This window comes from Phocoena phocoena, chromosome 1, assembly GCF_963924675.1.
Source record: "Phocoena phocoena chromosome 1, mPhoPho1.1, whole genome shotgun sequence".
Lineage (NCBI taxonomy): Eukaryota > Metazoa > Chordata > Mammalia > Artiodactyla > Phocoenidae > Phocoena > Phocoena phocoena.
Genome location: NC_089219.1, coordinates 96,663,273 through 96,690,819, shown reverse-complemented (window position 1 = coordinate 96,690,819; position 27,547 = coordinate 96,663,273). Strand labels below are relative to the sequence as shown.

The following is a 27,547-nucleotide window of genomic DNA, read 5'->3' as shown; positions in this document are numbered from 1 at the left end:
TAATAAACACCAGTGAGATCACAGTGTCAGGAAACTTCAGCCTGAATTTGCCATATTCTTGTACTTAAGATTTTCTCCTTTGATGTATGTGAAGGAAGAGTTGGAGGACAAAGTCAAACAAAAGGCAAAATAAGTGAACAAAATGGCTGCCAGGCAGTGTTTAATGTCCCCCCCCTCCCCCTCCCCACCTGCACTCATCTTTCCTAGCTCCACTGGACTCACACTGCCACCTGCTGGCAATGTTTAGGGTCGGCTAGCTCATCACTAGTGTTCGGAAGAAGTTTTCCCCCTATCTAGGAATGAGATTCCTCCCTTATGAATTTATCTTTAGAAGGAGGAGAGAGAGGAGGAGAACATGCATTTCAATCGCAAAAGACTCCTCGATGTATATATCATCTAAGGGATTTCCTCAATGTAATAAGCACTGGACTAGAGTAAGTCTAGTGGTAGGAAGACAGAAACCTGGAAAATTTCGTAGGTCTGAGGAGGAGAAGCTGCCCAGTTTCATGTAATAAATTACTTTCTTCAACTAGAGTTTCATCTACAGTCCCCAGACTTCAACCTGCAGGAAGCCTCCATATAGGCATCTTGCTGCAATAGGCTGAACTCTCAGAAGTTAGAACCATGAACATATTCCTCAATATATTTCTCTTAACACATTCCATAGTGCTTTACCATATGTAAATGCTCTGTCAAAATACAAGGTACCTGATCAAATTAGACTGTGAACTCCTTGAAGGCAGTAACTCCAAATCCTCTGTGTGAGTCCCAGAGAATAGGGTATTCAACTATCATGCACTGAGTTGAACTGAAGGAGTCAATGTTGATATCAGCATAACTTTTTATAATAAAAATTATTTATTAACTGTTCAGAGGGGAAACTGTCCCACTCCCACCAAGCCATCTTCCTCTTTGATGCTCAGTCAAGCCAGGAATTTGTTCAAATACAGATCACACCACCATGTGGTCCTGCCTCAACTCTCTAATGTGATCTGATTGAATTGAGGGAAGTGGACGGACGGGTAGTCCTAGATGGGTGTCCTGTCCAGTTTGCGATTATTCCCCCTCCCTTGAATATACCACCACCAAGACCACCCAACACAGTTCCTACAGTCTCAATCAGTGAACAGCTGAGCCCAACTCCCGTGCCCCCTCTCCAACCCAGGGCTGCAGATAGGAGAGAGATTTAAGTCTTTGTCACTGAAGCTAATTTTGAGAGCGATGAATGAGAGTAGGGAGGCATTTAATGAACCATGGAAACCCCACCTTTCCCATTCCCGACCTTAGTCTCTTGTACCCGATTGTCCAGAGGGCTGGCGATGGGTCACTGCCATGAGGAGAGAGATCAGGGAGGCCAGCTCTGGAAAAAAAAGATTTACAGTATTATTGGTCTGGGTTACTACAGGCCTCTCTGTATCCAACCACCTTAGCGATTCAAATGCTAACCCCCACCTTCAGCCATCCAACCCCCAATCTTTCCACTTCTTCATCCTAAAAGACAAAGAGAAAAACCATCCTGCTTTATTCTTGCCTCTGCTAAGATCAAGCCCCAAACTTGATCTCCCGTGTCCAAAAGAGAAACTGAAAAGTACAACAGAACGGCTGTTCCTGGAGGGTGGGAGAGAGAGAGCTGCAGTCAGCTTTCCTCTATTCTACTCTGTGTGCCCTGATTGCTATTTCCCCTTGCTTGGCCAAACTCAAGAAAGGAATATACCCAGCTGGTCCTCTCGCTTTAAGGAAACCTCAGGTTTAAAACTAGAAAAAAAAAATCTATTAACTCAAAGGAAACACTTGGCTGTAATTTACTTGTTTTTAAACCTAGCAAGGAAATGAGAAGACATGGGTCATTTTCTTACCTTGCTTGAGTGCAATTTCTTCCCTGGACAATTACACTGAAAAATGAAAGGTCCTAAAGGGTCCCCAGAATAACTCCAAGCCTGGTCTGCTGCCCTATATCTTCCAACTCCTACGCTTATAGTTTCCCTGCTCCCTGAGTCATGGACAGTTCATTGGTTGAGAGGCATCATCTCACCTTCTTGACCCTTTATTCTCGTCACCATCTCACCAGGTTCCCTCCCCCAGTTGTCAAGGCTCACAGCCATGTCCAAGGCTTTTGCCACATATCCATCCAGTTGGCTCTGTTCCTGACCCAGAAAACACTAAGCGAAAGCTGTGTGCAGAGACCCCCCAGCCCCAGCTAGCTGGGAAAAGGTGATCCCACAAGGAGTTCCTTGCGGTCCTAACCGGCCCCCAGCCCCATCTCCCTCAAGTGTCCAGCAGCCCATCAGGACTCCAGTCGTGGTGAGGGGGCAGGACGGAGGTAGCTGTCCGACACAATGATGTCGCTGGTGAGTTGTTGCTCCAGGAGCTCAGAGGTCTCCTCAGCTATCTGGCCAGGGATTCGAAAGTCAACAGCAGGTGGCTCCTGCTTGGGGCTGGGTACAGGTCGGGAAACCCAGGACTCCGTGGGACAGCCAGTGCCCTGAAGAAACTGCAGGAAGTTCTCCTCAATGGAGCCCTCCCGGCTAGGCAGCCTCAGCTCCTCCTCCGGCGCCTGCTTGAAGAAGCAGACAAACTGCTTGCTCAGCTCCCCCCGGATCTGCCGATTGAGACATCCATAGAAGAAAGGGTTGGAAGTGAAGCAGAAGTAGCCAATCCAGGTCACCACATTCTCAACCTGCCCGGTCAAAATGGGCTGAGCACTCAGGGCGACGTAGAGGTGAAAAGAAAAGTAGGGCAACCAACAGAGCAGGAACTGTCCCCCTACAGCCAGGAGAACCACTGCTGCCTTCCCTCCCCCAAACGTCCGGTGCGGGGTGGTCTGGGGGGCCCCCGAGCTGGTGACCATGGTGGAGCGGCTGCTGAGAGACTCGGAGCGTTGCCGGGGGTTCTCCATCCACGTGGGCAGCGGTCCGTGCTGCATGGCAGCCACTCGGGCTACTCGGAACATGCTGCAGTAGACCACTAGGATGAGGAGCAGGGGCAACAAGAAGTAAAGGACAGCAAAGACCACCACAAAAAGCTGGCAGTAGGCACTGTGGCTCCATTGGAGTGAGCAGCCTGGGGGAACACGGGGAGCTCCCTCCTCCAGGGAGACCCTTCCCAACACTGGCACAGAAGCCATGGCCAAGGCCTTTACCCACACACCCACCAGAACAGAGGCCACCAGCCCCAGCGTCATGCGCACCTCGTAGCGCATGGGGTGGACCACATAATAGTAGCGCTCCACGTTGATGGCCGACACCGAGAGAATGGCCAGGCTAACAAAGCATACGCTCAGGAACAAGTAGAGGCGGCAGGCAACCTCCCCAAAGAGGTCACGGTCAAAGAGGGCGGAGCTGGAGAGCATGGCCAGGGGCATGAGGGTCAGGGCAGCCAGCAGGTCCACCAGGCAGAGGTGGAAGACAAAGACAAATTTTCGAAGGGCGGGTGTCTTGGCGATAACAGCCATCACAGCAGCATTGCCAGCCACAGCGGTCAAGTCCAGCAGGAGCATGAAGAAGAGGGCCACAGATTCTGAAGCCACGTCCCGCAGCCCTACCTCTGGGACCCCACTGGCAGTAGAGGGACCTGGGGTTTGAGGGACCCTCCCCAGAGTGGAAGAGTTCCCTGATGACGGGGGGATGGGGGAGGACTCCATGGGGCCGAAAGAGGACACCCAGGGCACCTCCTGTCACAGGCCCATCCCCCATCCTAGTCCAGTGACCCTGGGATGGCGAGCCCAGGCCCAGGCTTCCCAATTTTGTGTGTGCGGGTTGGGGTGGGGAGAAAGCGCCTCCTTCTGGAGCCTCTCGGGCAGGCTCTTGATGCCAGCCCTCAAGGCCGGGGACTGAGGGCTCGGGAGGCAGCTCCGGGTCCACCTTGGTGACTGCAAGGAAGCAGGAGCATGAGAGATGCAGGAGCCTCACCCACTCAACACTCCGTCTTCTGAGTGGTCTCCTGCTCCTTTCCTCTCTTCTCCACACCCTTCTCCCCTTTCAAGGACTGTTATCCAGGGACTCTAAATCCTCTGTCTCCCTTTCCCAGGGTCCTGCTGAGCTCTGGGATAGTGCCCAGTTTTAAGGTTGCTTATGTAAATTTCCTGATTTCTTGTCTCCTCAGAATGGCAGCAGCTGTCGAGGAGAAGGAGCACGAGATCAGGTTTCCAGTCCTAGGTCTGGGAGCTACTAACTCTTCTGAACTTCAGTTTCCTCATAAAGGCATCTGTAAAATGAAGGGAATAATACCTACTTCACAACTGTTTGGAAGATGCTGCAGGATTTATTAATAAAAATGCTGATAATAAGTAGTAACATGTCTATGGTGCTTTCCACATACCAGGCCCTGTTCTAAGCACTCTACGTATATTAACTCTTTTTTTTTTTTTTTTTTGTGGTACGCGGGCCTCTCACTGTTGTGGCCTCTCCAGTTGTGGAGCACAGGCTCTGGACGCGCAGGCTCAGAGGCCATGGCTCACGGGCCAAGCCACTCCACGGCATGTGGGATCTTTCTGGACCAGGGCACGAACCCGTGTCCCCTGCATCGGCAGGCGGACTCTCAACCACAGCGCCACGGGGAAGCCCCTATTAACTCATTTTAATCCTTATGCAACCCTATGAGGTAGATGTTATTCTTATCCCCATTTTGCAATCGATAAAACTGGGGCTTGCAGAGATAAAGTAACTTACCAAAGGTCACACAGCTAGTAAGTAGCAAGGTCCAGGTATGCACCCAGGAGGCCTGGCTCCCGAGCCAGTACTCCAGCCCACTGTGCCATACTGTGTTTGATGGTGCCCTCCACAGTGGCTGCAACATAACAGACATTCAGTAAATACTTGTTGAATTTGAAGCGTCTCTAAAAATGTCTCTCACCACTAGACAGAGATTACCTGAAAGGGGGAAGGACTGTGCATTAGTGTGCTTGGACATCACCATCCCCAAGACAAAGAGCTGCCACTTTGGGAGTGTTAAGAAGGACCAGTGAAAACAAAACATCCCAGGTAGAGGGAAACTGGGAGCTCAGCTCATCCGGACTCCACTGCTCCCAAAGCCAGAAAGACGTAAGTCATATGAAAGCTGCCCTTCTCCACCCACTCATTAACTTCCCAAGGTCACTGTTCCCCGACAGGTGGGAGAGGAGCTGCTCCTAACCTCCCGCTTCCCAGGGCCCCGGATCTTGGGTCATTGGAGCAGATCATCACAGGACCCCTGGCCAAAACCCTCCTATTCCTGGACTGTTACCACAGTCCCAGAACAAGGAGGGAGGAGTAGACATCTGTGTAAGAGGTATGGAGGGGTGGAGGTGGGTGAGCATAAAGTAGAGAGGAAAACTGGAAGAAACTGGCAAGGGGCGGAGTCTTGAGTGTTCAGTGTCTCTCATTTCTCCTGCTCAAAGCTGTTTTATGTGTCTCATTATCCATGCTGAGTTTGCACAGAATTGAAATAAGTTGCTCAATGTACAGTTGACCCTTGAACAACATGAGTTTGAATTGTAGGAGTCCATTTACATGCAGATTTTTTTCAGTAGTAAATACTACAGTACTACAGGAGCCCATCAGCAGTAGGTTGAATCTGCAGATGTGGAACTGCAGATTCAGAAGAATTACAAGACGGAAGGCCAACTATAGATTATACCTGGATTTTCCACTGCTCAACGGGTCAGCGCCACTAACCCCCACATTGTTCAAGGGTCAGATATAATTTTAATTTCTTTTTTGATTTCCATATGCCATTCTTGAAGTCCAGATTCCCTCAACATAGTGTACTAAGGTATCAAAATTAGAGGCAAACTGTGGACATGCCAAGTCTGATGGGCTTTCTGCAGACAAGCCAGAAGTTTCCTGGGTCAGTTTCCTAATCTGTAAAACGGGAGGTTTGAACTGGACAACCTCTAAGGTTCCCATATATGACAACATTTGATGGCTCAGTGAGTTCCCGAGCTATGGAGGGCCTGGTGGCCATCATTTCTCTGACTGCAGTAAAGGGGCCCACTTGGGGCAGATGGGTCCTCTTGCCCCTCCATTGCTACAGCCTTACAATCACCTTGGTTTGTGGCGTTACCACCAACCTTGCACTAATTTAACTTCCAGCATGCCATGCATACGATAGGTGCTCAGCACAATTTTGTGACCTGAATCAAACTCAAATTGATCAGTTGAATCTCTGCCCCCTAGGACATACTCCAAGAACACTCAGCCCATCAGCTGTGTGCCAGCCAGGGGCCTGTCTTCTGGAACGAGTAACTCGGGCTCCTGGACTTGAGGCAGCCCTAACTTTGAACAACTACCTAGAGATGTGCCTCTCCCCGGGGATAAGAGACAGCACATGTCACATAGCCACTGGGTCTGCAGAGAAGGTGAAGAGAGGGCCCAGAAATGCAGACCCTTCTCATAAGACAATCTGCCAGAAAAAAATGTGGAACGAAACACCAGGGGAGGCAACATTGCCCCTTACTCTCTATGCCATGACTCCTGCATTCCTTCTACCTGGGAGTGGGGCCCAGAAGACGTGACTCTGAGGCCCTGGAAGCTAAAGGAGTCAAGGCCCACCATGTCTGTATGGACATCAAGTGTCTGCCAGCAGGGCTCACCCAGGGTCCCAGACTGCGGGAAGCAGACATGGTTTCCACGTGGAGATGGAGGGGTGCTGTGCAGCCATGATGGAGCCCTAGGCAAGAAGGCATTGGACATTTCTCCTTTTCACCCCCTCAGCCTTGCCAGTATCTCTGCACTGACCCCTAAATTCCAGTATTCCCATTTACCTCCTAACAGAAGAGCCAATATACCTGCTCCCCAGCACTTCCTCACTGATGGACCAGGGTAAAGCCTGAGAGGGCTGTGGGTAACGGTTTCACAGGGGAAGCCCAGGGAGCCTCACTCCATTCCTAGCTCATATCATCATGCCTTCTCGGACACTCTTGTCCTCCCTCTGCTCCCTTCCAGCAACCCTTCCCTCACCTCTAGGACTTCTCAGTACCTGGAAGGCTTTGCCACCCGAGGATCTGGGGTCTGGGCCTCTAGCAGGGGTATGGTCAAGTTACAAACAGCCGTGTCTCAGGATGCAAGATGTACATAAGTGCCCAACCCAAGGCCACAGAGGTGTTGGGATTCACATACACCTGTTTCTTAGACGCAGAGCCTCCATCCCAAGGACCCGAGACTGGCCTCCCTTCAGAGAAGAGCATGCCCCTCCTAAGCCAGGAAAGATTTTCAGGGGGCTACAGCACCTCTCCCTAGGAGAGTTGCCGACGCCCAGGACACAGAGTTGCCCGTCAGCCTGGATGCCAAAGGATTCTTTCCTAGGATGAAGGGGACCCATTTCTATGACACAGAGCAGGATAGATGAGGAACCCTGTCTGCCTGCAGGATGTGGGTACTCCTGCTGGCAGCAGATCAATCCCCATCTCTAGGCTTCAGAGATGCCCACACCCCAATATTGCCTTCGGGATACCTGGGGGCCCATCCCCTGACAAAACTGCCCACTGTAAGGTAGGATGGGCTGTACCCTTCTGTACAGTACCTCAGCATTCACCACCAGGCCTGGGTCTGGCCCCCATTCCTGGCCTAGTCGGCAACTCCTACCTTTGCTGAGCAGCTCCCGGCTCCCATGTGATAGCTCCTCTCAGCTGATGCTTCTCCAAGGCTGCTGAAGCCTGAACCACTGCAGTGATCAGTGAGAGGCAGCCGGCAGAGCAGGATGCGCTGAGAGCTTCTGGGTCCTAATGGCCCCCTGCTTCCCACCCAGCCCCTTGGAGCCACTTCGGCAGCCAGGAGCCAGGCAGCAGTGCCCCCAGGCAAGGCGCCCAGGAGTGGGCCCAGCCCCTCCCCCTCCTCTCAGGCTTCTGGAGTGGTAACTCAAAAACCTGTTGGAGTCAGGTGATGGCAGGCAGCGGAGACCCTCCTGGCCAGCCTGATGACATAAAAAGAGCACTCAGAGTCAGAAAATCCAGGTTTAAGGCCTGGCTCTGGCAGTTACTAACTGTGACCTTGGGCAAGTCACTTGCCATTTCTGGTCTTAGTTTCTTATCTGTTCAAAAAGAATATAGGACAGATGATCCCTAAAGGTTCCTCACAGCCCTGACATTGCATGGTTCTGTGACATCAGAACCAAGGTGCTTTTGTAGCAGGCCAGTCAGTACAGGCAGAGGGCACTAGGGTCAGGTCTGGCAGGGGCCGTGGCTCGAGGGCGTGGCCCAAGGTTTGGCTCCTTTGGAAGCTGCCGCATGTATAGAGAGGACAGGTTCAGGAGTGGCTGTCGGGTTTGAAGAGGAGCTAAGGGCCTTGTCCTAACCCTGCACTTGCCCCTCAAAAAGTGCCTTCCTATTGTCTTCTTAGATTGTATGTTTATGTGGTGTGGGGCTGAGAGAGCTGGTGGAGATGGGGGAATCCAACATCCTCATAAGCCACCTTGTGGTACCAGCACTGCACTGCTCCCTGAAGGCAGAGTGGGAGGCAGGTACTCAGGAAGGCTCTGATTGGTCTGGATCTGTGGGATCTGCGGACCGAGCAGAGCTGGGGAACATTATCGGCAGAAAGTCCAAGGCCAGGTGATGAGTCTTTGGAGGTGAAATGAAGGGGCATGGCTTCCCACCAACTATGCAGAAAACAGCTCCGGGCTTCCCTGGTGGCGCAGTGGTTGAGAGTCTGCCTGCTGATGCAGGGGACACGGGTTCATGCCCCAGTCCGGGAGGATCTCACATGCCGCGGAGCGGCTGGGCCCGTGAGCCATGGCCGCTGAGCCTGCACGTCCGGAGCCTGTGCTCTGCAACGGGAGAGGCCACAACGGTGAGAGGCCCGCGTATCGCAAAAAAAAAAAAAAATCTTAAAGAAAACAGCTCCCCCCAGGATTAGGACTGACACCCAAGGATAGGATCCTAACATTGTAGAGCTGTAAGACATCCTACAGGCCAAGGCACCCATATTTGTGAGGCCCAGAGAGGTCAAGAGATTGCCCAAAGCCACGCATGGCAGAGCCATGAGCCTAGACAAGGAATTCAGGCATAATATCTACTCCAGAGCCCTCTTCCCTGAGACTCACCTATACGGGAACTCCCTCTGTCTCTAAAAGGGAAGAAAGGGAATTCTGGAATTGTTTACCAGACCCAAACCAAAGAGCCGTAAGAACAATGAATCACCCAGGAAACTCAGAGGGGGCAAGGTGGCTGCCCCAGGTCAACAACAAAGAGGCCACTGACCAGCCCAGACCCGACCCAGTGATCTCCAATATCCCAGCCACCCTTTCTTGAGCTCTTACGAGTGCCAGCCCCTTTACATACGAGACCTTCAATCCTCACACCAGTTCTATGAGGCAGCCATTACTCACCTTATTTTACAGATGAGGAAATGGGTACCCCGGGTGAAGTGACTTTGCCCAGGTCACATAGCTAGTAAATACCAGAGCCAATATTTGAACCCAGGTTTGTTTGAAGCCAAAGCATTTACTCCTTTCCCCCTGCCCCCATGGCTTCCCTGGAGGCCTGCCATGAGAATCTGGGCTGAGGCCCTAAAGCCAATTCCATAGAAATGGCCACTACCTTCTAGGAAACAGCCTAAAACAAAATTAGATATACCTGAATACAGGGAAATCTAATTAAAATGTCAAATGAGAACCTGAAGACAGCAAAGTGATTTTTGTCAAACCTTGTGCTATCATGTGGGCAAGATCATCTTGGCATCAAACCTTCTGTGATCAGGTGAAGTCTATCCCTGATCAGCACCCACATCATTCCCGCAGAAGCCCAGCTCAGACTGACATGGCCCCCTTCCAAAGATCCACAAAGAACCAGAGAGAATTCGGGCTCATCAGAACAGGATTATAGAAAGAGCGCTGGAGGGAATTCCCAGGCAGTCCAGTGGTTAGGACTCAGCACTCTCATGGCTGGGGCCTGGGTTTGATCCCTGGCCGGGGAAATAAGATCCCACAAGCTGCGCGGCATGGCCAAAGGAAAAAAAGAAAAAAAAAGCACTGGATTGGTCAGGAATCCTTGGTTCTAATTGGGCTCTACTCTATTGGTTTATAGTAAGACCTTAGCCTGTGAGTTGGCCATCTGTGCCTTAATCTTTCTATCTATAAAATGGACAAACATTCTTCACTTCCTAGCTTATCTAATAGGGATAGGAAGCCTATAATACATAGCCTGCTTCTCCGGCTTGGGGGAGCTAGTACCCTGGCTGGTCAAACAACTGGTGTGGTGGCCAGCGGGCAGTCTCCAGGTCCTGAGGCCCCTCCCAGAGAGCCTTTGGGAAAGGTGGTTGCAAAGAGGCAGTGGATCCTAGAGCATCTTCTCAGTTGCTGGAGGTCATCTTGGCTCAGAAGAGGCAGAAGGAGAGGAAAAACTGTCTATCCTGGCTTGGAGGCAGCTGATAACAAGAATAACAAAGATGATGATGACACTAGCTCTTGAGGGCCCAATCTGGGGAGGACTTTTTATGCAACATCTCATTAAATGAACTCAGGGTTTGGAGTAGCTATTGACATTACATCCTCCCACCCCACCCTGCCAATCCCTCCTTCTAGAACTTAGCACAGTGGAGGAGGTGGGAAGGCCAAGGTGGAGAAACTGGAGGTGGTCCCACAAGCCACATCAGAGGTCCATGGCCCACCATACTGCATGCATACCCAGGAGTGGGCTCCTGTTACAGGTTGGGGGCAGGGGTACCCCTCTCCTCAGGATCGTGGTGGAGCCCTTGGTGCTGAGGTCTGATTTCTCCATCCCAAACTTTCTCCTTGGTGCAGCCCTGCCCTACCCTTGCCCACCTCTTGACCGGACTATGTCCCCTCCCACTCTTTCCTGCCTCCTCAAGATGAGACCTTGAAGGGGACCAAGTTTATCTTTCATTTGCCCATCCATGTATTCAATAGTCTCTCGAATGGTCTTTATGTGCCCACAGCCTTCTCCCTGCAGCCCCTCGCCTGCTCAGTAGCATCCACTGCCCTCCTCTGCTCTCTCTGCATCTGTCAAAGCCTGCTCTCAGGAAAGAGGCTGACAAATCCATTCACACTGATAGCAGCTTAATGTGTTCTCTCTCCCAGGAATATTAACAATTTAACAGGGAACAAAGGAAAGAAGCCGGATGTTGGGATTCCAGCATCCACCAGGGGTGTCCCTGAGATCCCACAACAAAGACTGGCCTCGCCCCCCAGGACGCCAGCATGGCGCCCTCCCTGCACCCACCGCCATCCACATGGACACCCAACCCTCCCCATGTGGAGAGCAGGCTCACAGCTGGGACCTCCCCACCGCAGCTCAGCACCCGGCCGTCCAGAGCCCCCTGTGCCAGCTCCAGCCACGCCTGCTCCCCAGGCAGCCACCCCCCTGCCCACTATCTGTGACCAAGCTGAGGGGCTGAGGAGGGAGTCAGAGGAAAGCAGAGGTGAAAGCCTTTCCATTCCCTTTATTCCCCCACAGTCTGGCCTACACCCCCTGCCAGGAGCCAAGATCCAACAGTATATTCAGGCTGCAGCTGCCACTGGTCATGTGAGCCCATTGCTAGGTTACAGGGACCCAAAAATAAATCTTTCCCAACCAGATTAGAAACTGGGGGCCTTGGATGAACCAGGCTCAAAAGAGTGACAGGAACACCCACAGTGCATGTGCAGGCCAGGCCTGCTATGAGACGGGGGAGTCTTCCCCATGCTGCCCACACACCCCCATCCATCAGCTGGGGCTCAATGCTGGATCCCCAAAGAAAAATTCCCAGAGAGCTGCTGGGCCTTTGATAATTGTACAATAAATAGGTCTCCAGGGAGAGTGGCCCTTCCTCACTAGCATCAGGGGCTGCTTGGGCAATAGCCCTCTGCCTGTTCTTACCATCCAACCTCCTCAGCATCAGCCTGCTCCTCCACGTGCCCCACCCCACCCCCGGTGTACCTAAAAAGCGCCATTAACATTAACGGTTTGCCCTGTGGCTTGAGGGCCGATCTGTACCAGTTGCCCTTTTCCAGACTTGGGGAGGGAGGGAGATCTAGCAGTAGCCCTAGAACAAGGCACTTTCACAGGAGAAATTTCACAACAATTTTCTGAGTTAGTTTTAATAACTCCACTTATACACGTGGAAACTGAGGCTCAGAGAGGTTAAGTGACTTTCTCAGAGCCACACAGCTGGGCAGCTGGGATTTAAATCCCAGATCTCTATTTACTGAGTCTGGGGTTAGGAAAAGGAAGAGGACAGGGAAGCACAGCAAAGGAAAGTGAGGGTCCCTGAAAACCCTTCCCTGGAGCCTGATAACTGGACACTTTACTTACCCTGAGTCGGGAGTGTTTTCTCTCCCTGCTGCCCTCCTCCACATCCTCTGAGTCAGGCCACAGCTGACTCAGCCCACATGCCTCCTTCTTCATGGCTTTGCACTCTGTCACCTTCTCTGGTCTAGGACCTAGATGGTGCTTAGGCCTGAGGGGGATCATGTACAAATTCCCACTAATCATTACCCCTCTACTTCAGAACCCCCAGCTGGAGTCAGAAGAGCAGAGCTGCAAGGGTCATAGGAGGTCAGGTAACTATTTTACAGATGATTAGACCCAGAGACAGGAAGTAAGTTGCCCAAGGCTACACAGCTAGAGGGTGAAGGAGAAATGACCAGAATCTAAGTCTCCAGATTTCTATCCCCCCTTTTTTTTGCTTGTCACTCAGGATAGCTGGAGGTCTGTCATACCTGGTGCTGGGGCAAACCTGAACTTTCCCCAATACCAGGCTCCCTTCCTCAACCTACCACATCTCCAAGGCCCTCCCACCTGCCTGTTCTCTTCACTAAAGTGTTCCTCCTCCCCAGGCAAGGGTCCAAGGAGGCCCAGCCACCCCACTCACCTCCCCGTACAGTCCTTGCCTCCCTGTCCTGAGCACACTCCCATCATCACCTGAAGCCTCAGAGCATCCCATTCCCACCTCCTGTAGCTCCCAGCAGCCCAAACTGCAGGCTTCATGTCACTCGATTCAAGAATGTTTACTGAGCACTTTCTATATGCAAAGCTCGGTTTAGGGGGTAAGAGAAATGGTACGAAGGTGAAACAAATATAAACATTGCCCTCTTGGTGCTTACAATCTAGAATGGAGATGAAGCAGGTTATAACCTTCTAAGGAGAGTCAAAGTGCCATGGAGATTCAAAGGAAAAAGTTAGCCCACTCCCTCAGGAAATATGGGAAGGCTTCCTGAAGGAAGTGGCATGGGTCTTAAAGGAGGGGTAAGATTTAAACTGTAAGTAGTTGAAAGAGGAGAGGAGGAGAGCAGTTCAGGTGGAAGGAGCAGGTCTAGCAAAAATGTGGAGACGAGCAGGTTTATGGAGACAGGGCACGATAAGTTGTCCAGTTTGACTGAAAACTAATCAGGGAAACATAGGGCCACAGATGTGCCCATCTCTGGTCTTTTAGTGAGTCAGTTGACAAGTATTTACTGAATCCACAAGTTCCAGAGTGAGGGGATGAACTCAAGGCTGGGAATTTTCCTTAGCATTCAGGCCTAGAGAGAGGAGAAAAAACACATAGGTCATCAAGGAGATAGTGCCTGTGACCATATGACAGAGTGAACTCAGGGCCGTCAGAGATGAAGTGATGTAGAGACCAAATGATACCCATGAGTCCCAGGTGGGGCTCTCCCTCGGGACCTGCATGTCCATTCTGTGGGGGAGGTGAAGGATGGAGCGGTAACTTGAGTGCCTGGAAATTCTCCCTTCTAGATTCATGGTGTCATAAGAAGCTGCCCAGAATGATCTGCAGGGACAGGGCACCCTGGACCACGCAGCTGCTCATTCCGAAGCGGGCTGCCCAGCTGCCCAGCTCATTGTCAGGTCCTGGGCTCTGACCTAAGACCAAAGAGTTGAGCTGGGTTTCCCAACCTGGGGTCCACAAAGCACTCCCAGCAGTGCCTGGTCTCTGACTCTAGGGGGCGCCCCTGCTCTACATCTCTGGAACAGTCTCCCTAAGCAACGTGTACTCAGCCCCGCCCGCCCAACTGAGCCCTAGGGTAACCTGACCCTTCCTTCTCCAGGCTGGGCACAGCTGGGCACAGCTGAGCACAGGGATACGGGCCCTATGGCCTCTTTGCCAGACAGTGTTCTTTCCTCCAAAGTCCTCTCCCTGCATTCGTGACCCCCAGGACCCCCCCACACCCCATCCAACTCTCATGTCCCCACGGCCAAGGAAGGTCCAGACTCCCAGACCCAGTGCTCCTTAAGGCTGGAGAGATGGACTGTGAGTGGCCCCTTGGGGTGGGGGTGGGGCCGATGGTCAGCCCTCCATCACCTACCTGAGGACTCTGTTGCAGAATGGTGTGTGAAAGCTTAGTCTTTCAGATGCCCTAGCCTGGAAGGGTAGGCCTGGAGGGTCAAAATCAGCCCTGGGGGTGGGGGACCCTGGGCTGGAGAGAAGACACCAACTGCTACATTTCAGGGCCTCTAGGCCGCCCTGACAGTCAGAAACCACAAGAGGGAAGTGTTGGCCACAGAGCTGCAAAGAGTTGATTGCGGTTTCCAGGTAGAGGCTTCTCACCTCCAAACCTCACCGGCTTTATCCCTCCTGGGGCACTTGCTGTCCTGTGGGACCCGAATTTTCACCTGACCTCCCACAATCTTGGCTTGGAGGACCAGGCAAAAGGGCCAAGGCTCCCAAGAGAAAATCCCTCCTACTCCTAGGAGTTGGGTAGGAAGAGATGAGCAGGCTGGCATCCTGGAAGGACCACTGAACTCAGAGTCCAGAGGTTGCACCTGCATAAGTGAGCAGTGCACTTGGGGCTACTCTCCTCGCTTCTCTGAGCCCAAGCTCCAAATGAGGATTGGACTAGACGTGTATATGCTCTCTAAGGTCCTTTGCAGCTCTCGATTTTGAGTCTGAGTCACAGCTGCTGTCCTCAAGTGGCTTCTCTCTCCAGGACCCTGGCAGCTTGAGAGATTCAGGCCCTGGGGGTAAGGGGCTGGGTGCAGGAAATAGCAGTGGGCACATCTGCTCTCCACAAACCAGGTCATTCCTACGGGAATTACAGTCAGAAAGAGATTCAGTCCTAGGACTGGGAAGGGACCCAAGAGGGGATAACCAGCATCAGCTGGGCCCCAGAAAGACCCCTCTAAAGGGCTCCATCTGAATGGTTTGTGTGTGACTGTGTGAATGGTAGGAGGGCTGGAGGCTGGCTGAACAGTGTCCCCTCCCAGACCTAGGCTACCCAAAAACCATGGGGCCAGATTGGACAGCCCCAAAGTGGAGGCTGCAGAAAGCCTAGACCCCTAACCTTGGCCTTTTCACTTCAAACCCCACAACAGTCACCTTCTGCCCTTCTCCCCACATTGCTCTGACTCCTGCTTCCAGCCCATACCCTCATCCCCCAAAAGCAAAGCTCAAAGTTTGAATCTAGGAGAGGGTCCCTGCCTGACCTTCCCGTCTCTGGACTCCCGGCCCACCCCCTATCCCTCCAGACCAGCTCTGTTCCCTGTGCCTCTTTGTCCCCAGGCAGTGTCTCCTGACTCCTGTCATTTCACACCAGGCCCCTGGACACACTCTCCCCAAGCACCTCAGCTTCCTGATGGGGCATCTGATCGGACACCTGGGGCCTGACCCCACTCAGCACAGGGTGTGTCCTGCTACTTGTATCCCAGCTTCTCTTTCTTCCCTGATGGCCCCATTTCTACCTTTTCTGTCTCTTATTAGGCTTCCCTCGTTTTATCTCTCTCATCTGCTCTCCCTAGCCTGTTCTCAGAACTCTCCAAGTCTCAGAGCCTCTTTGCCCTGGGCCTCTGCTCCCCCGCCTCTCTGTTTCTTTGCCTCAGTGTACACCTTTCCTTTCCCATCTCTCTCTCCACCCTCACTTCCTCCTCTGCAGTGAGTACATTGAGAATCTGATCCATCCCTCTCTGGACTGAGGGTATAAATAGCAGAGGGAGGCTGGGCTAGGAGCCAAACTTGCTACCAGCCTCTTCCTTGCAGCCACAGGCTTAGGCAACCAGGACCAGTAGTGGGGAGGGTCCTGGGCAGGGTCTCCGGGGCAGGGAGTTAGAGAGTTGGGATTGAAGGCCACTGTACAGAGTGGCAGACCCAGACAGAGAGGATGTGACAGGAAGCTGGGGGTCTGGAGCTTCACGTGTAGGCCAGGTCCTCCCCACCAGCCTATCCACCCCTACTGGTTATGGAGTCCCTACTTCTGCTGCTAGAGAAGGAGCTCTGGGTCAGAAGATTCCCCAGGGCCACTCGATGGCCCTGCCCCCTCCTCCAGGGCACAGATGCGTGGGCACAGGTGGCTGCCAGCAGACAGCAGCTGGGGACTGGAGTGGAAGTGGTGCCCTCAGGAAACAGGCCACACTCTCACCCCAGCCAGCTCCCTGGCCTAATTAGAGACTGGAATGGGCATTGATCGTCCCTGAGCTCATTATGTCACAGCTGGGGAACAGCTGGCCAGTTTTTTCCAGGCCATTAGCTGCACCATGAAGTGGAGACAGGGAGGGGGCATGCCAGCAGGATCAATACCCCGTCTGTCTGTGGGGGGAAGCGCCTAGTGGCTGCCTCCTTCCGTGCTCCAGGCTGTGCTTCTCTCCGGGGCTGCCTGCCTGTGAGCCGAGCTCCTTGGAATTCATACACAAAGCTCAGCTCCTTCCAGCCTGGAGGCTGGAGAGACAGACTCTGACCTGACCCTGATCTGGCCTGCGGGGACCCTCTGAGTCTTCTCTCTCAGGGGATTAGAAGGACAAGAAAGAGGTTCAGGTTACCCATGCTGGTCTCCGAGGAGACCTTAAAAGTCCAGCTCCTCCCACCCTCGCAGCAAGTTGACACCTAAAGCAGCTGTTTCTGCTGGCCTGGGGCCCACCTGTCTTTGCCCCTGGGCTTAGCCGGGTTCGGTTTCCTGCGGGGTGGGGAGATGGGAGGGGATGCTCCAAAACTTGGGGAACGGCAGGTGGTAAAAGGAGGGAGGGAAGCAGGTCAGCTGGGTGGGACCTAAGGCAGGAGGAAAAGTGCCCACACGGCCTGACCCCAGGAGGCCCACTGTCAGAGGGGAGTTCAGCTTTATTTAATGAACTGGCTTTTTACTTATGGAGTTAGGAAGTGTCAAGACCTCCAGAATATCCCAAGCCACACTTCTCAGTTTACAGAAAGAGAAAGCAAACTCTAACCTGCCTTAAGCTCTCTCTGCCTGGCTGACTACTATCAGGGCTTCACTCTGGTTCTCTCTGTTCCTTTCCTGTTTGTTCTGTATGAGTTCTAATGCAGCCCCGGGGACTCTCAGTCATACGTCCTCAGGCCACCAGTAGAGTTGTGGGAACCACCAGGCTCCCCTCCATCCTGCCTCTACGCCACTCCACCCCCAGCACCACCATGGGTCCAGCTGCTAGTTTCCTGAGCAGTTCCCCTACCCCGCTGAACAGAGGCCAGGATGTGCCGTGCCCTCTGCTCCCCAAACATCCTGCCCTAGCCTCTGTTTCCAGAATCAGCAGTGAACTGAGCCTGGGAGTCAGAGGCCTGAACTCCAGACTTGAGTTCCTGCTAGGCTTGAAGAGGCCGGCAGACTGGTTTAACTAGAAGGGCACAAAGGAGAGAGGGCCCCTAAAATGTACTCCTCGCGTCATGGATGAGGAAACTGTCTCAATGAGCAGAAGCGATTTGCTCAAGGACGCCCAGCTGGTGAGAGCAGATCTGAGACTGGGTTTGCCAACTCCCAGGTGATCAGTGTTGGTTCTACTCCACCACGGGGCCTTGGCTGTAAGTTCCAAAAGCCACTGATCAGTGTCTAGTGGATCACCCTTGACCCATCCAGCACATCCCAACAAATCCATCCCTAGCAAACCCAGAGTGCACCCTCTTTCTCAGGCCTCTCAGAGCCAATCAGAATGCAGGTTGGTCACCACTGCTGCCAGAAGCAGCCCCTTCTCCCGTGAGCCTCCATCAGGTCGGGAGCAACTGCTACCAAAGGGATCTGATCAAGCACAGACCGGCTGGGCTCTGCTGTGTCTGATGTTGATCCATCTGTCTGTCTGGGTCCAAGAGGTGCTGAGGGCAGAGGGCATCTGGTGATAACCTGGCCTTGCTGAACTTCCTCCAGCCTGACCCACAGGGATAGAGCGAACTGGAAGAAATTAAGTATTGCTCCTTCTGCCGGCATGGTGAGGAAAGAAATGTCTACATGGACTTGGAGATGACACAGCACCTGGCCCCAGCATCGAAAGGGCACACAAATGAGCTCCTGGGGCCAGCCTCCCCGGGGCCATTGTCAGGATGGCCTCGTGCTCGTTGTCTCGTCCTTGGACTCCAGAAGAGGGAATGACAGCCTTAAGCAGCAGGGGCTAAGATGCTGAACGCCTGTGGTTCTATCCAGAACGTGGTGGCAAGACGGCCTGGAGAGAGAGCCGTAGCATAGGGTGCTTCAGGTGGGGCTCTTGTGGCAGAAGAGCTCTGAGAAGCCAAGGGCACAGGAACCAGCCCCCCGAGGCCGGAAAGGGAGCTAGAGAGGCACCAACGCTGAACCATCTCCTGTCAGAGTGTCCATGATGAGGAGAGTCCTGGCCGGGTGTCACGTGAGTGCCATTTACTAGCCTTGTAGACTGGGGCAAGGCCTGTCTCTCTGATCATTAGACTTTCCTGATCTGTGACAAGATGCAGAGAGCAATATGTGCTTCACAGGTTGCTGCAGCTTTAAGGCTCACAGGGGGAATGTCTGTGAGAGGCTTCGGAAAATGTACAAAACAGGAATGATGATCTTCATTACCCCGCACTGCTGTCTGTCGGCACCTCTACAGTGGGTGGCATTAGGACCCTGATTCCTAAGTTGCCAGAGGGTGGATTGTCTCACAACGTTGTGTACACAAGTTTTGTGGGGAATGACAGAAGCAAAGGGCGTTGCCTTCTAGAAGGGATTACCCAGGCCCCACCAGCAGATGTTGATGAATCTATAACAGCATCCATCAGTCCCCACAGGGTCCCTCTGCTCATGGAGAAGGCGCCTAACATCGAAGCATCCAGGATACGAGTGCACGCACAAGCACAAGCACACAAGGACCCAGGCAGACGCACCACGGAAATCCGTGGATTCGCCATCAACCGTCCCCCTTCCCAGGTGCTGGGCCTCCTCAGTTCTCAGTCCATTAAGGGAGTAATCTCTCTGAGGATAACAACGTTGCGATGGTAACTGGTTGAAGAACTAAGAGAAATGTCTGGACTGAAGGGACAATTTTGCATTCATTAGTTGTAGTTTTCTGGGAGAAAGATACTACTAATGATTTATAATTGGTATCATATTTTAGAACTTACAAAAGACTGTCACATTCATTACTATTTAAGCCACGTGGCACTCTTAGGAAACACATACTATTTGTTATCTGAGGCGCAGAGAGGTGAAGGGCCTTTCCTTGTCTTCATATTTCGTGATCTTGGTATTTTTGAAGAATATAATCCAGTTGTTTCGTAGAATGTCCCTCAATTTGGGTTTGGCTGATGGTGCCTTATGAGTGGATTCAGGTTATGCATTTTCGTCAGGAATGCTACAGAAATGATGCTGTGTTCTCGGTTCATCTCCAAAGAGACAAAAAATGTTGATTCATCCTGTTTCAAGGACGTTAACTTTTATCAGTTGGTTAGGATCATGTCAGCCAAGTTTCTCCACTGTAAATTCAATTATAAGTATCGTGTACTTATCAGTTAATAAGCATTTGTGGGGAGATACATTGAAACCACGTAAACACTGGGTTCCTCATCAAATTTTCACCCACAGGATTTAGCACTCATTGATGATTCTTGCCTAAATCATTTATTATTATGATGGTTGCCAAATGGTAATTTTCTAATTTTATCTCTTTTCTGTATTTATCAATTGGCATTCTAATATAAGGTAGTGCCTTCCCTTCTCACCACGTATTTATTCATATCTGTATTAACTCAACCATTCCTATTTTATGCAATGGGTTACTGTACTGAATACTAATGCCAAAATTATTTACTTTGATGCCTAAATTGTTCCAGACTTGGCCAGTGGGTATCCCTTCCATCTGGATTATGTATCCTTTTTTTTTTTTTTTTTGCTGTACACGGGCCTCTCACTGCCGCGGCCTCTTCCACCGCGGAGCACAGGCTCCGGACGCGCAGGCCCAGCGGCCATGGCTCACGGGCCCAGCTGCTCCGCAGCACGTGGGATCCTCCTGGACCAGGGCACGAACCCGCGCCCCCCGCATCGGCAGGCGGACTCTCCACCACTGCGCCACCAGGGAAGCCCTGGATTATGTATCCTTTTGTTCCCATCATTCTTTGAACAATTCCTTACTTTCTAGCACAACAAGATGCTCTAGGTTCATCTAGTAATTTTTAGGCTGGTCAGTCCTGGTTCTTTTTAGTGGAAAATTTAGAAACAAAGATCAGAGTGATTGGTGTGTTCACTGCTATTCAGGTATCATTGCTTATAGGACCTTTAAATAGATGGAACTAGAAATATATATGTACACACACACACCACACACACACACACACACACACACACACACACACACACCCTTACACCTATTTATCTATGTTTAAAACATGGGTTCAAACTAATTACCCTAATTCTGATGGTTTATTTCCTTCCCATAAATGTAACTCCTTTCACTAACCGTGAGAAATATAGCTCCCGTTATCCTCAATATATTACCTATTTTCTCAAGTCCTCTACTTGCAACCAATCTCCTAATCATATGAGATATCTTCTCTGCCCCAGGCTCAGCAAACATACTGGTTGCACTGGCCAAATTTTGACCCCAGTCTCACTGACCACACTAGCTATGCTGACTGAATCCTCCATCTATGTCAAAGGGAAAGAGGAGAGGAAGGGCACGTTCTATAATTTTTTGAAGGATTGCATTTATTTAAGTGTCTTCATCACATATTGAAATCAATTACACAGTCATTCAGACACATCCTATAACCTAAAGATATCTGTTCCAATAACAGAGCATCTTTAATGTTTCTAATAGAGTAATAGAGCCAGTATTTATGAAGTTATTTCTAGATTAATCTGAAAAACAGATTATAACATGTGTGTTCTTCATTCTGCATTTTTAAAAAAGTTACTTTCTATTTACTTACTTATTTATTGGCTGCATTGGGTCTTCGTTGTTGCGTGCAGGCTTTCTCTAGTTGCAGTGAGCAGGAACTGTTCTTCGTTGTGGTGCGCGGGCTTTTTTTGTTGTGGAGCACGGGCTCTAGAGCGCAGGCTCAGTAGTTGTGGCGCATGGGCTTAGTTGCTCCACGGCATGTGGGATCTTCCCAGACCAGGGATCAAACCTGTGTCCCCTGCATTGGCAGGCGGATTCTTAACCACTGAGCCACCAGAGAAGTCCCCATTCTGCATTTTTAAAGCTCTCTCATAATCTGTTTTCTTATTTTATATTCATTCTAACTTTGTAAAGATGACAAAGTAGAGATCCTTTGCCCTACTGATAAATTCAGGAAAACAATTTCAAAGAAGGTATGTCAGACTAGTTGTTTACCAAACCATTTGTTTTTACCTCCTGGGTGCAAGCTTGACTACATTTCCCAGCCTCCCCTGCAATCAGATGTGGTCATATGACTGAGTTCTGGCCGGTGGAATGTGGGCAGAAGTGATGAATGCCACTTCTAGACCCATAACACCTTCCACACAATTCTGCAGGCTCCAAGTCTCTTCCCCATCTGCTGACTGAATACAGAGAATCCATTAGAGGATTCCAAAGCCTGTAGCAGTTGGCTGAGCCACAAGATGGACAGTTCTAGGTCCCTGTATCACCCTGTGCAAGGCCATCAGCTGAACATCTGCATTAAACTCTTATGTGAATGTGATGTTGACTTGTATTGTGATAAGAAACTGAGACTTGGAGGTTATTAGTCACGTCAGTTAGCTCACTCTAACTAATACAGAAAGTAAATTAATTGCCAAAGTTTACCCTTTAGAAGTGATGAAGCATCACGTTGAATATGACCTTCTGATCCCTACCTGAGTGTTCTTCCCATCAGATCAGACCAAGTTAAATAACATTTTCCTCTTTAGCGCAAGCATGACACTAGACCAACATTTTATCCCTTCCCCTTTCCCAAGGGGACTGTGGCCCACATTTGCCGTTTCATGGATGCATCTTCAGCAGATGAAAACACCTGGTTTGCCTAACACCTGGCCTCTGACAGGAGACTTGCCCACCCTGTAGAGGTGAGTCTCCCCAGTGAAAGAGGACAGCCCTTCAATTTCCCACAAGTGGACTCTGGTTGGTGTGGCAGTGGTGACAAGGCCCGAAGTCTGGGGATGGTCCGAAAGGCTTGGGGACAAGTTGATTTCTTCCCCTGACACAGGAGGCCAGCAGCAGTTCCTGGTCACCTCTACATCCTGGCTATTCATAGGCTGACAGCTATGAATAGCTGTTCAGCATGTCAGCGCAGTCCAGGCTTTTAGAAACTTACATCTTCCTGAAGAGGACGTTCCTCACCTTCCTCCCTCCAGGCAAGACAATTTTTCAAGACCAAGAGAGTTAGAGAAATCAGATCAAGAAGGTGGGGAAAATGGGGAACAATGCAATAATATGGGGGAAAGGAAACCTCAGGCTGGAGATGTGGACATGAGAAGCCTTGGGAGCTTTCTCAATATCTCGGTCTAAATTTCCGAGTAAAGTCACAAAGTCATATTTCTAGAGTTGGGCAAAGCCCCAAGGTTTGCCTAGCCTTCATTTCATAGAGAAATGCCTGACTGTCATTTCATAGAGAGGAAATTGAGGACCTGAGTAATTAAGGAGCATATCCAAGGTCACAGAGGTAGTCAGGGCTAGGACTAGACCCCAGAACAGTGCTCTTAGCACTTTTCTACTATGTTTGCAGGTCTGATGGGAACCACTCAGTTCAAGCAGTTGGAGAAGCAGATGTAATTAGGATACTAAGTGCTTGAGAGTGTGGTCTCTGAAGACACATCTCTCCATGACCTTGGCCAACCCCCAAGCCTCCCTGAAAGCCTTTCCCTGCTTCTATGAGAAGCCAGCTCCCATCACCCACCAGGGTCTGTCAAAATCTGTCTGGGGTGAGTCGCTCAATCGCAAGGTGAAGCAGGAGTGGGAACATCTCCACTTAGAACTCCAGAGTGTCTGGGAAGGGAAAGTGTCTCCAGACTGGAAAGGCATGGAAATTTCCCTGAACCCAGAAGCATGCTTGGAATAGTATCAACCTCTGCATCACCACTCCAGCCTGGCCTTGTTAGTGAGGCAAACTGCAATCAGGAGATAATTAGCTTGCTGTTATTTATTCCCTGCGTTAATCAGCAGCCCACTGCTTGCACAGTGGAGAGGGCTCCTGCCCCCAGAGCGGTGGCGGGGGGTGGGGGAGAGGAGTCCTCAGGGACCTTTAGTTACCAGCCAGGAAACAAGTAGCCGAAGACAAAGGGCTGTGGAGATGAAAAGAGGGAGGAAGAGCCCCGACTCCAGGACTCAGGCGCTGCTGGGTGCACAGTGCACAGATCCCTGGGGAGAGGCGGCTCAGGATTACCAGGAGCCCCGGTATACGCTCCGCTCCGTTTTGTTCTTGGGGTTGGGCTCTGGTCAATAAAGGGCGGCTGGCGTTCACCTCCCTGTTCTGCCTCACTGCAGTCAAATTGCCTTTTTCCAAGACGACTTTCAAAATAAGATGACATTTATCAAAGCCTGCTGAGTGGTGACCTTGGTGGGAGGGAGAGAGGGCGGGTGTACTGTCTATGGAAGCAGGCAAAGAAAATGAGGAAAACCTTGGAGGGAAGGAAATGCTTTCAAACCTCAAAGTTGTTGGAAATGCTTTTAAGCCATGGGGAGATGGCTCTGGGTTTGAGGCCATGCTCAACTGCACTCCCTCTTGGCCCCTTCCTCATCCTCACCAGCCCATTCTCACTGGCAATCCCTGCATTTCCAGATGCTCTATCCAAATAAAAACCTCTGGTAAGGGCTCAGACCTATGACTTAATAACTCTGCAAAATATAGAACCTTAGAATCAGTAGCAGTTTCAGAATTTCTGTATAGGGCAGGCTAAGAGGTTGCTATTTGGTTGGAAGGCAGGGAGTGAGGGAGCTGGAAGATTTGTACTAAAGCTGTATTTGCATACCAAGTACGTTGGGTTTTTTTTTACACATATCATACATCTGTACAGAGGGCATGGATAAAGCTCTCCCAAGCCTCTTCTTGGACCCACCGCTGCATAGGATCTCAGAGTTGAAAGAGAACTTAGGGATCATCTGGTCAACTTTAGGTCCTACACAGGACTCCTCCACAAGTATGCTCCCTTCTCTTCTCTGGCCCTTTACACACAGGCCCTTATAGCACCTGTCACCATGCATTGTGACCATCTGTGTCTCAGTTTCCTTCACCAAACAATGACACTTAAGAACAGACACAGCTTCTTATATGCCCACCTTTGTATTTCACTTTTCTACCCCTAAACACTCACAGGAGTTCTTGCTGTATGTGACTGGGGTATGTGATAGAATGAATGAACAAACAAATGAAGGGACATCTGAGCAAGACAGTCATCCAGCACCTGCTTGAATGCTTCCCGTGATGAGGTGTTCATTACCTCAAGATGGAAAAGATCCATTACTGGACAGTTGAAATGTCAGAAGATGTTTCTGGTCATGGAATGGAAATCTGATTTTCTGACCCTTCTACCTGGTAGAACAGCTCTTCCCTTTAGAGGCCCAGAAGAACAGAGTCTTCAATCTAGGATTCCATGGATAAACCTTATGAGATCCCTGCCCCCAAGAAATATGTACTTAGGGGCAGGGAATCCACTGTTTCACAAAGGTGTCTGTATTACCAAATTTTAGAGCCATACTTCATTTGTTTACTCCCTCTTCCTCATGAAATATATACTAGACAAATAAAGAGTCCTCAAAAATGCTTACTTTTTTAGATTTTTCCCTCCTTGCTTTTCCAAAGAAAGCAGATCCCCAAGTTGTTATGTATCTTGAGCAAAACTAGCTCTGCTACTTTAACCACAGATGATTGGATGGGGATAAATTCGCATACTGAAGATAACCATGTATGGGTTGGGCACACAGGAGGCTAAAGGAAAGAGCTTGATAGGAATTCTTATCACAAGGGTGTTCCATGTTGGATGGTAGCAATTGGACTCATTCAAAGACTCTTCTTGGGGAAATAAACGTCCTGCTGGTACCCACAGAAGGTGGGTAACTTCTGGGTTGCAAGCCTCTTTCTGCCATTTCAAACCACTTTTTCAGTTCTCCTAGCCTTGAAGGCACTGGGCTTATAGTGACTACAGCTAATAACGCAACTCCCTAGTTACAATACACTTCTGCAGGGTCCTGCAATAACCTTCTCTCCCTGAAACCTATTGGGTATGACTCTTCTTTGCAGTTCCAAAGAGTCTGACTAACACACATCGCTTCAACTTTCAGAAGTGGTTATTATGGCTTCCTCCCAAAGTAAAAGGTCCTCATTGCTAAGTTATCCCTCATATATGACCACCAAAGTAAGTATTCACATACATTCTCATTAAATCCTCACAAAAATCCTAGAATAGGGGTTCTTAAATTTGGGGGTGGGATACAAAGAATCACCTAGCTTCACCCTAAATACAGATTCCCAAACCCCCATCTCTAGAGGTTCTAAGCAAGTCTGGGTTGGGCCTTGAAATCCATTTTTAAAACAAGTTCCTTGGAGATTCTGATGTAGGTAGTCTGAAGTGCACACAAAGAAAACATTGCCCTACAGGGTAGTGTTTCCCAACTGCCTTGATGATCAAAATGCTTCTCAGACTCCTCCCGTAAAAATTCTGATTCAGTGGATCAGGGGCTCTGGAATTTGTACTTTAAATAGAGCAGTTATCATAACGTCCATTTTATCTGTGATAAAACTGAGACCCAGGGCTTCCCTGGTGGCGCAGTGGTTGAGAGTCCGCCTGCCGATGCAGGGGACACGGGTTCGTGCCCCGGTCCGGGAAGATCCCACATGCTGTGGAGCGGCTGGGCCCGTGAGCCATGGCCCCTGAGCCTGCGTGTCTGGAGCCTGTGCTCCGCAACGGGAGAGGCCACAGCAGTGAGAGGCCCGCGTACCGCAAAAAAAAAAAAAAAAAAAAAACAAACTGAGACCCAGAATAACTTATCCACAGTCATACAGATAATTGATGTCGGGGTGAGACTAGAATCCAGCTCTCTCAACACTCAGTCCAATGCTCTTTCTGCTGGGTCACAAAGGCCACACCACTACATAGAGGCCTGAACATAATAGACAATTGGTAGAGATTCGTTAAATGGAATCCACACAGGTTCTAGAGGGAAGAAACTATTTCTATAAAGCATGTTTGCATCTCACTCCACCCAGCCTTACCCCAAGGCATAAAACACAGTGGTCGGAGGGAGGGAGACGCAAGAGGGAAGACATATGGGAACATATGTATATGTATAGCTGATTCACTTTGTTATAAAGCAGAAACTAACACACCATTGTAAAGCAATTATACCCCAATAAAGATGTTAAAAAAAAAAAAAAAAAAAAAAACACAGTGGTCGGCCCTAGGGGCTCAACAGATATTTGTGAGAGAATGCATTATTGTATGATTACTGGACTGTTACCACTCCATCAACTACCTCTGGCTGTGCTCCTGACTGTAAATGAGCTGCCCAGAAATGAACTTGATATACCAGTTACAGTCTGACCCAAACTGAGTACAGCAGGAGCTCCTTTGCCCATGTTTCTACAGGAACTGCTGCCTGTTCTGGGGAGCCAGACCTTGCCCTTCCTGCTGGTCTGGGGTGTACCCTCATGAAACTCATATAAGCTGACTGATCTACTACTGGCCGCCTCACTCCTTCAGCCTCTACTGTGGCTTCCTAATCCTAGCCTCCCATTCATCAACACTTAGAACTCTGCTATGCCCATAACCTCAGCAGCTTTCCCCCAGTTCTATATGCTTTGCACTACTCCTGGAAAAGAACTCCTGGAAAATAACCCTGCATTGAAAAGAACCCTAAACAAGGATGAAGGGCACAGCCCACTCCTACCTCCCCACATTTACAGAGTGCCTACCACATGCTAGAGACTCTGTACATGAACTTATTAAATACTTACAACAATTCCATTAGGTAGATATTTTATGCCCATTTTACAGTTTAAGTAATTAATTGGCTCAGGTCACCTGGTGAGTGGCAGAGCCAGCATTTGATCCCAAGGAGCCTGGCTCCAGAGACTATGGTCTTAACCACAAAGTTACACTCCTTCTCCAGGCTGACTCAGTTCTGCCATGACCCAGCTTGTGAACTTGACTGCTAAGGTATCTTCCAACACTAGTAGTCTAAATTTCTCTCATCATAGGTAAGGTCCAGACCAGCTGACATTATGATTAGCCTGAGAATAGGCTAAGAACTGTATAAGTGGTCAAAGAGTAGAAACTTCAAACAGAAATGAATAGGGACTTCCCTGGCAGTCCAATGGTTAAGACTCTGCGCTTCCACTGCAGGGGGCATGGGTTCTATCCCCGGTCAGGGAACTAAGATCCGGCATGCTGCGAAGTCAAAAAAAGAAACATAACTGAATAGGTAAGGACTCAAAAGGTATGGTTTGAGGGAAAAGATCTATTAATTCAAAGAGTTAGTCATGTTAGTCAAATGGCCTTAGATAAGTGAGAAAAATCCTTAACTACA

General features: G+C 50.3%; 1 protein-coding gene across 1 annotated transcript; it reads right to left on the bottom strand.

The window, feature by feature from the left end:
• Positions 1 to 2,284: 2,284 nt before the first annotated feature.
• On the bottom strand, positions 2,285 to 3,640 carry GPR61 (G protein-coupled receptor 61). Its single transcript, XM_065892316.1, has one exon. It carries the CDS (start codon positions 3,638 to 3,640, stop codon positions 2,285 to 2,287), a length of 1,356 nt encoding a protein of 451 aa, XP_065748388.1.
• Between the last annotated feature and the right edge of the window lie 23,907 nt (positions 3,641 to 27,547).